The sequence below is a fragment of the Lycium ferocissimum genome, unplaced genomic scaffold, assembly GCF_029784015.1.
Source record: "Lycium ferocissimum isolate CSIRO_LF1 unplaced genomic scaffold, AGI_CSIRO_Lferr_CH_V1 ctg2219, whole genome shotgun sequence".
In the NCBI taxonomy this organism is placed as follows: Eukaryota; Viridiplantae; Streptophyta; class Magnoliopsida; order Solanales; family Solanaceae; genus Lycium; species Lycium ferocissimum.
Genome location: NW_026720176.1, coordinates 63,718 through 73,714, shown reverse-complemented (window position 1 = coordinate 73,714; position 9,997 = coordinate 63,718). Strand labels below are relative to the sequence as shown.

At 35.6% G+C, this 9,997-nt stretch overlaps 1 protein-coding gene across 1 annotated transcript; it reads left to right on the top strand.

The window, feature by feature from the left end:
• Positions 1-8,900: 8,900 nt before the first annotated feature.
• On the top strand, positions 8,901-9,624 carry LOC132043234 (uncharacterized). The gene is made up of 2 exons (XM_059433713.1): positions 8,901-9,016; positions 9,126-9,624. The coding sequence occupies exons 1-2, from the start codon at positions 8,906-8,908 to the stop codon at positions 9,510-9,512; spliced, it is 498 nt and encodes a 165-aa protein (XP_059289696.1). The 5' UTR covers positions 8,901-8,905; the 3' UTR covers positions 9,513-9,624.
• The last annotated feature ends 373 nt before the right edge of the window (positions 9,625-9,997 follow it).

Below are 9,997 nucleotides of genomic sequence, written 5' to 3'. Positions count from 1 at the left end.
TGCCTTTGTATACGTGGTCAAGGACACGTGCATCAATATTACACGAAAAATTGGTGCAGTTGAATTTGTATACGTGGTCAAGGACACGTGGATCAATAAGACCGAAATAATGAGAAAAATTACAATAGAATATAATATGTACGAAATGTAATTGAAAATAAGGAGTTAGAATAGCCTGGACCTTGGAGAAGCCTTTGAGCTAGAGTCTCAGGGCAAGCGAACAATCAGAACTTTTCTTAATTTAACAAGAGCAATTAGGAACTATGAGCAAAATAAGAGCAAGGTATTTCTTGTATATATTTACAGATGCCTTACAATAGAATGAGAACATCTATTTATACTAGAGCTATGGGGTGCATTATCCACAAATCATGCCCCCTTAATTACCAATATTAATGTTACAATAAAAGGTAATTACGAGGTGATAAAGGTTGGAAAAATCTTGGGGGTCTTCTGTAATGGCTGTACATTGAATGACGTTTGACCGGTGAGTTGGCACGCATCTCCGAGCCTTTTATAGTTTCTGTCTCTAGTAGTGGTTACCAAATTACTTCTCCAGAGCGTCGTTATGCTTTCCCGGAGCCCCTCGCTTGTTGACTTGAATCTGACATGTCACCATCGCCACGTGTCATCTTTTGATATGTCTACTTGGTATCTACGGATTTTGCCCTATACAATGGTCCCCCCACTTTCTGGTTACTCACCGAGATGTAACCGGGAAGTGAAAATTTTCCCCTTCTTGTCAAAAAGTCATGTGATCACCCTCGCGACTGACTCATTAAAAACCTCGCCAGAAAAACTCAACTGAGACAAAAACCGGGTGAAGGAAAATAAAGTGCATGACTTAGATATTCAGATGACAACTCCGCCACTGGTTTTTCTTTAGTCAGTGGTCGGTTGGTGCTAAAAAAGTACCACCACTATAGAAAGCTTGATCTCGGATTTTTAGTGCTCATATGGAACTTTTAATCTTTGAGTTTTAACTCTTGGTTTTTTAGTTGTACCGAAACTTTTAATTTTAGAGTTCCTGACTCTAGGATTTTTAGTTATACCCGAAAATTTTATAACCTCGCAACCTTAGAGGCCGGGGATGTTAATGATCATGAATTTCGGCCTTTTAGCCATTTAACTGGATGGCTTTATAAGAGATGGCCCTTATGTTTCGGTGCTTATGAAGAGGATGTCTCCTGTTCATTTGGGCACAATTGTTCGGATTCGTAATCCTTATTTGCTTTTAAACTTGAGCAAATTTAAGAATGATTTTGTTCATTTGGACATATATGAGAATGTTTAAAAGGTGCAAGTTTTGCTTCATTCCATTCCTCGAACGTACACAAGTGTTTAAAACTTTGCATATATGACAGTTTACAGGAAATGAACAAAAATACATTGCAAGAGAATTGCGGCCGTGCTGGCATCTATTGGGCCTAGCCGATTCTTGATTCTGGTTCCTTCTATTTTTTCCGGGACTGATCTGGTAGTCCCCATTCCTTTTCTTTATCCCGATGTCAGTTCGGGCTATCTTCGGTATCTCATACGGACATGATACATTTTGGCACAGTGCTTTTTTCTTTAATCACTGTTTCGGAGCCATCTTCATATGCTTCCGATACTTATGATTATGGTTTCCGCTGCTTTGGTACGACAGTCCTCAGTGTTCGTAGACATTACTGCTCTTCATCTAAGTTATTTTCTGGTGACTCGCTCCGAAAATGCTCCTGCCTTTGTATACGTGGTCAAGGACACGTGCATCAATATTACACGAAAAATTGGTGCAGTTGAATTTGTATACGTGGTCAAGGACACGTGGATCAATATAAATAAAATAATGAGAAAAATAACAATAGAATGTAATATGAACGAAATGTAATTGAAAATAAGGAGTTAGAATAGTCTGAGCCTTGGAGAAGCCTTTGAGCTAGAGTCTCTGGGCAAGCGAACAATCAGAACTTTTCTTAATTAAACAAGAGCAATTAGTAATTAAGAGCAAAATAAGAGCAAGGTATTTCTTGTATAATTTCAGATGCCTTACAATAGAATGAGAACATCTATTTATACTAGAGCTATGGGGTGCATGATCCACAACTGATGCCCCTTTAATTACCAATATTAATGCTGCAATAACAGGTAATTAAGAAGTGATAAAGGCTAATAAAGGCCGGAAGAATCTTGGTGGTCTTCGGGGTTATGCATTGAACGACATTTGACCGGTGAGTTGACATGCTTCTCCGAGCCTTTTATAGTTTCTGTCTCCGATAGCGGTTACCAAATTACTTCTCCAGAGCGTCATTATGCTTTCACGGAGCCCCTCGCTTGCTGACTCGAATCTGATATGTCACCATCGCCACGTGTCATCTTTTAATACGTCCACTTGGTGTTTACGGATTTTGCCTTATATAATTCCACAGCTCGAACCCTTGACCTATAACTTGTTATAGTAAAAAAATCTTGATTTATTTTTCAGATTACCAATTTTTTATTTTATTTTTAATTTTTGGTAAACGATTACTTTTAGTAGTTCCTTAGGTTACTTGATGATTATAAAGTCCCTTTACAATACCAGCGAATAAAAGTATATAAATAAGCGACAACTCTATCCTATATAAGCTTTTGACATTTGCTTTTCTATCCACGCTTTTGACAGAAGAATTGTCTAAATCATTTACCAAATGCTTGGTGTAATTAAAGAGCTTTTGGATGTTGATTCCTTGATCACTTCGAATTTCTTTTTTTAGGTTTTTACGAACAAATGGTAGACTTTTGACGTGAAAAATATTGACAAATACTGAAGATTCCTCAGCAATTCATGAGAAGAAAAAAATTAGATTCCATTGGAAACCATTTCCAAGTTGTACACGAGCAAAATAAAGAAAAGCCGCCGAACGGGTCCGAGGAAATGGTTCTTGACCCAAAAGATTTGTAAGCTTGCAGCCCACGAAATACTAGCAACCTGGAACAAGGTGTATTCGAATTGAAATGTTATGAATTTGGTGAAATGTATAGGATTCTTTGAGGTTCATTAGAGGTTTTTAGTTTGAGCGCTGACTATGAAAAATATCTTAGAAGGAATCTTTCTCCCTTTGATAGATCTTATATGGTGCGAGTTTGGAGTAATCGGGTCTTAATACAGGTCATACACCAGTTAGGAAATACAAATTAAGAAGAAGAATTAATCAAATGGCCGCCCACTAAATTGCTTAAATTAAAAATAGCTGGCAGATATATAATATATCTATAATCGTGTATAATCATTGTATAACCCATGTCTATTTGCTAGAAAAAGTAAATAGTGAATTCGACTTAATATAAATATCCGAGTGTCTCTACACAGTGGGCTTTAATTAAGAAGCCTGAATTTCGTGATAGTGATGGACATCATGCTTAATTAAGGATTTTTTTTTCCCTGTAGATACAGATCGAAAACTAATTATCTGCTTCAACAGAATTTTTGAATTTTCGAAAAGTAGCAGGAATTTTCTTTACAAAATATATACAATCCGGTCTAACAATACAATTTAAATGAAAAAATTTGTTGTATACAACCCGATCAAAACATACAATTTGTTTGTCACTTATGTCTAGTGATTCATTGGACATACAAATAGCCATTTTTTTGCGCGGATTCCCTTCAAAGGCGGTTGTCTTTAATTTTGCCTCAATTGTTGGTTTATCTTTTGTCATCGCCAAAAAAAAGTGGTCGAAAATATCTCTCGAGGTTACGGGTCAAACCCCCTCGGCCAAAAAAAAAAAAAAAAAATTAATTTATAAGGCAAAGATTTCGAAAAGTTATGTCATAAGGCATAACTTAGAACTACAGAAGTTATGCCTTAAGGCATAACTTAGTTAAGGTATAACTTTTGTGCAATCCTTGTCTTGCGATTTTTTTTTTTTTTTTTTTTGATTAACCTGGGGTTCGAACTCAAAATCTGAGGTACTTTCGGCCACTTTTTTAAGCGAAGGACAAAAATTAAAGACCAGCAATTTGAGGGGTAAAAATTAAAGACCACCCCAAAATAGGGGCAGTCGTGCGAATTGCCCACAAATAACATATGGCCAAAATGCAAAATACATAAAACTTATTTATATTGTTCTTCTTCCTGGAAATAACAACATTAGTTCTTCTTCCTCTTCGAGTTTCATATGAAATTCCAACCAAAGTCAACTCTAATCGTCACCAAACTTCCTCAAATTTGAAATATAAACTCAAAAGAATATTACAGTCGCTTGCAACAACATCCAATTCAAACAAATAATAATTTCTCAAAACTCAGTTTTTAAATTTAAAGCTTTAATTTTTTTAATAGCTATAAATGGAGCTTTTAATGAAGTTCACAGCTTCGCCAGAATTGTGATTGCTTAATTAGATAATCATGTTCCTTTGTAGCCAACTCTTTTCGTCTTCCTTTCAAATTTAAAGGGTTATGATCAGACATATTTTCTTCTCAAGTTATGATACTGAGTACCAAAATTCGTTATTAATATATATATTCGAATTGGTTGTGCTTAGATTCGTGAGAGAGAAAAGAAGGAGGGGCGGTGGGCCGGGGGATCCGGGGGGGGGGGAAGGGGGAAGGAATATTAGAGCCTTAAACGGAAAGATTGAAGACTAATCCGTTACTTTTTCTATTATTTGCTATAGTTGGTTAAATTGTTACATTTTATAATTAGGTATAATTACCTTAAAATAATTATAATTAAGACATAAAAATAGACTATCCATGTAAATTTCCAAAAAAAAAAAAAGGAAAAAGAAAAAAAGCTTTGAGTTTAATTGATTTACCTTAAGATGTATATATGAAAGATATTATTTAAGGGAAATCTATCTGGCCTGGCTAACTAGTAGTAGGTAATTATATTTAGTAGTTATAGTTTGCATTAATTACTTTCCATAGCTAAAAGTTATATGTTAATGACACTTATTAGCTATTAAGGTAAAATACAGGTCTCTCTCTCTCTCTCTCTCTCTCTCTCTCTCTCTCTCTATATTCAAACCATTTTCTCTCTGGTCTCTCTAGCTGTGTAACCGTAACATCTGGTCTCTCTCTAATCTCCGACGAGTCTAACTGCCGTCGCCGTCGAACCACCCTAAAAACCGTTGAAACACTGCCGCTCCCGTCATACTCATTGTATATCCTGTATCTGTGTTGATTTGAATGGATACAGCGTCGTCTTCTTCATCAATGGCAGGGTCGTCGTTTTCCTCTCCATCTTCTCCGGCGAGTTGTAACTGCTGCCGCCACACACCGACCGGAAAAGAAATAGGTCGGTGAGGCCCAGATCTGACCGTAAAATACACTTTATTATCCAGATCTGACCGAAAAATATACTTTATTGTCCAGATCTGACCCGAAAGTATACTTTATTCGCCTGTATTTCGAAGGAGATCTTTTTGTATACAAATGAATAGAGTGAATTTGAAGTGTATTTTATTTCTTGTATATCAAATTCGAGTGTATTTTATTTCTTGTAGCTCAGATTTGAGTGTATTCGTTTTTTTTCTAGTGTAAAATACAATGTTTCTTTATGTATTTTTCGCTTGTATTTTGAAGGAGATTTTTTTGTATACAAATGAATACAGTGAATTTTGAATACAGCTGAATATCCCCATATTTTGTTGCATTTATGTTGTTTGAATACAACTGCATTTAAATACAATAAGTTGAATACAGTGTAAAAGTAATTATAAATGACTACAGCCGAATTGAATACATCTGAATTGAATACAACGAAATGCAGCCGAATTGGAATACAGCTCAATTTGAATACATGTTACTGTAGCTACAAAATGTAATTAGCGAAAGTGTAGCTATGCCTAAAAAAATCCCCCAAAGTGTAGTCATTTGTGTAAGTTGCCCATTATTTAATGCTTTACACCCATTTAATGACAGAATATGTCGGTGAAAATTATTATTTCTTCTAAGATTTAGATATACGGTCTGTTTTAATAATAGGATGTGTATAATTTAGGAGCCGCTTGGACATGCAATTTGGATTTCTTAAGTTGTATTTTTTCTTATAGACATAAAAACTCCACAAGTTGTGAAAACCATCAAAACTTTCCCAATTCTTATACAATCTTACCAAATGAGCAAGTCATAGTTCATAACAAAATTAATACGCTACTAGACGGCCTTTCTAAAAATTACAACATCAATTGATTAAACTTTAGTTCAACAAAATGAAAAATTGAACATGAGTTGTAGTGTAACTACTCTTTAATATAATCCTCCACATGGTTGGTAAGAGTAAATTTGTTATAAATATACTATTAATTTGTAGATATTTTAATATTTGATATAAATGGTTGGTAAACATAATTGGTAAATATATCTACCAACTTATGGATCTATTTTTACAAAATATAAGCTTATGGGTCAACTTTTACATTTAAAAAATTTGAAATCATGATTTGGAATTAATCATGCCTTTTTGGATGATTTGCGATTTCATCTCATGAGATGAAATCGCATGTCCAAACGCCTACTTACTTTTTTTTTCTTTTTCTTTTTTGTTATTTCAGACATAGGGGATTATTTGTGCCAAATTTCACATACACGACAAGTCTTCCTAGTATGGTAAAAAGCAGACCTTAATATATAGTGAATCTAACATTTTCTTTTTTCTTTCATTTAAATGCAAAGCTCAAAACAGAATCTTTAGCTACACTTGTAGAAATAGTAGAAGTAGGGATGCACAAGTAAATAATGTAGTAATATATACTCCCAATCGGGAAAGTTTGTGGTTTAATACTCTTAGTTATTTGAAAGTAGTGCTAGCAAAATGGATAAATATAATTTGTAAGTATTTGTCCGACTCGACCAATTAAAAATGAGTTGGTTAATTGATTTATTAAGAATGGATCAGATATAGATTATATTCATGTACAGTCAAACCTCTTTATAACAACATCGTTGGGTCTGAAATTTTTTGGCTGTTATAGAGAATTGCTGTTATAAACCTATAACAACATTTGTCATTTAAATAATAGTTGGTGTTATAGACAAAAAAGATGCAAAAAATCTATTTTTTTATTTTTTAATGTTATAAAAAATTAACAAAATTATTTAGATTTTAAATCTCAAAGATATGCATACTTCAGTACTTAGACATTAAAGAAAGATAATACAATTTCAATAAATTCATAATTGAATGTATAAAGTTTTAAGCTCTAAGTTGAGAAGATTTGTATAGAAGGCCACATCTAAGTTTTAATTGGGAATATGGCCACTCATTTTCTTTTTCAATTATTTTTCGGTATTAGGGTTTAGAAAAATGGGAATGGGTACTTTTCATAATTTTAAAAAGATTGAAAGTTTTAAGTTATACCCTTAAGTCCAGTTGATTTCTAATAAAATACACAAACCCCCCCTCTCTGATCCGTCCCTTTCTCTTCTTTATTTCTCTTTCTAGCTTGGAACTCTCAAACATCCACCTCTCCCCCAAGCTCCAATACGCCTTGATCATCGTAAATAGGTAATTTCTTTAACTCTGCAACTCCGTCGGAGCATTTTGAGCTCCATATTGCCTCTGAAATTTTTTATTTTTTTCGATCTTGATAAAAAAAATTAGTGTTCATAAAGATCTGCCTTGTTTCAAAACCTGGGTTGTTTTGCCTGTTTTTTCGTTGAAATGTGTGTTATTTATACTTATTTTGCTTGTTTCGATCTTTGTTTTCTATTTTTGCTTTTTGAAATTATATATGGTCTATTAATAGACTTTTGGTCGATTATTGTTATATCGTGGTTGATCAACGTCTCTATTGTTTGTATATAGATCGTATAAATGCGTCGGTGTAGAGGCAGAGGAGGAAAAATACTCCCGCGTTCTTGTGCTATGGTTGAAACTCGTTCTAATGTGAATTGTAAGGATAAAAATAGAAGAGGTGAAGAATTTAGCCGAGATAGAAAAAGAAAAAGAAGTGCAGAAGGGCGAGAGTGCGTCCCACTCAGACCTCATCGATGAGTGTAGTGTTGATGGAGATAGAGCTGATAGTAGAGTTGAGAGTGTATCTGAGCATGGTTCAAAACACTCTAGTACTGCTAAAGATGTTGACCCTTTGTCCTTACCATATTGTGCAAATACAATTAACGTTGAAAAGTATGGCTTGATTAATTGGTTGGATGATTGTGAATCTTTTGCAGCAAAAGTTTCTGTTAGGAGTAGGCTGTTGTTGTTAGTTGAATTTAACAATGTGTTGAGAGATAAAAAAACAGAGGAAAAAGTGGAAGCGTTCCTGTTTTGGTCACTTTAGAAAGCTGTCAAAATTCTTCATCAATTTCAACGGACGGATGATCCACTATATGCTTCTTTGTCATGTGGTCCAGAAAAAGAAGCATGAAATGTGGTTCCTCGTGAACGACAAGCCTGCGTGTTTTGGCCTGAAGGAGTTTCTGTTGATCACCAGTTTAAATTGTGGATCCTATCCCTCCCAATCTAGAGAGGACAGGGAAATTAAGAAAGGGGCAGAATTCTACGCAATGGTTACTCGAAAGAAGAAGATTACATCAGACAAGCTATTGTCGGTGATAAGAAGGCCTAGATTAAATAAAGAATAAAAGCTGAAATGTTGTCTTGTGTGGTTTCTCCATACAATTTTGATGGCCAAAGATGTGTCTAGGGGTGTGGACACTGATTGGTGTAAAATGGCTGACGATTTGAAATTCTTCCCGAGCTATCATTGGGGAAAGGAATCCTTTGAACTCACCTTGGAATACTTGATGGACAAGGTAGATGTTCCCAGGCACCACAAAACCCACCTTGATAAGAAGACGCCATCATATGCTCTCTACGGCTTCGCTTGGGCATTCATGGTACATGTTATAAACCGCTGGTGTAGTAGATTATAGACTGTGTGTTATTTATTTTTACACTCAGCGATTGTTTGTGTTAGTGTAGGTCTGGACTTATGAAGCTTTCCCCTCACTTAGACTGCATGCTGGCAAATCAAATGAGGTTCCTCTGCCTATTCCTAGGATTCTTAGGTGTCACACCACAAAAATGGAGCGATTTACTGAAGGTGATCCATTTAGCATTGGAGGGGGAATTTCACAGGTATAAATTTGGAGTCTATTATCAATGTTTTTGCAAAAATATAAACTAAATGCTAATGTTTTGCTTATTTGTAGGTTGTGCACCCTTACATCATCCCTACAATGCGTGAGATGGAGCAGGACTACATGAAAGACTTCTTGGCATTTGATGATGAGGTTGATGATCCCACCATAGATAAATTGAAGACTGAATTGGAAGGCGTGACCATATTGGTTACATCACAGAATGGCTCGAAGGCTCCTAGTAGGTTGAGAAAGGAGCCCAAGGAGAATTCTGATGAGGATGCTCATCATGCCTTGAAGCGTAGTAGTAGGTTTGAAAAGGAGTCTAAGGAGCCCTCATATGATGTGAAAGATATTCAATCAGAAGATTTTGGTGGTAATGTTGGCATTGGGACTTCTAGGGGTCGTGCCGCACCAAGAGGGGGACCATCAATGCCGATAGAGCATGTGAAACTGTAGCAGCGTTTGGTGAAGATGGAGGAGTCTCTGAATGTTGTTCTCGCTTATGTGGAGGTAGAAAAATTTAGAAGGAGCAAGAAGCCGAAGAAGAAGAATCAGGGGACTGTCAAAGAGAAAGGTGAACTTTTTGAATTTTTTTGTTGTAATTGTGTTGTATAGGGTTTTCATTCTTTTTAATTATGTCCAAAAAATACAGCACAAGAACCTGTGGAATCATCTACTATCAACAAATTGAATGTAGGTGCTGAGCCAACTGCTGAGCTCCCTAGATCAACTGCTCAAGCTGAGAAGGCAGCAGACGTTTCTGTGCTAATCTTGAGAAGGTTGAAGTCCCTAGACCAACTTCGGAAGTCGAGAAACTTGAGAAGGTTGAGCTCCCTATGCCAGCTGCTCAAGGGCGAGAAGGCAGCAGATGTCCCTGCTAAGGTTAATGAGAAGAATGCTAGTGAGGCGAGTCAAGCTGATGTTGAGTTTGACTCTAAAAA

Excerpts from the sequence above, each read along its gene's own strand:
- LOC132043234 (XM_059433713.1), top strand. The coding sequence starts at position 8,906 with ATGAAGCTTTCCCCTCACTTAGACTGCATGCTGGCAAATCAAATGAGG. Across the intron at positions 9,017-9,125 it reads AATGGAGCGATTTACTGAAG|GTTGTGCACCCTTACATCAT; the intron begins GTGATCCATTTA and ends GCTTATTTGTAG.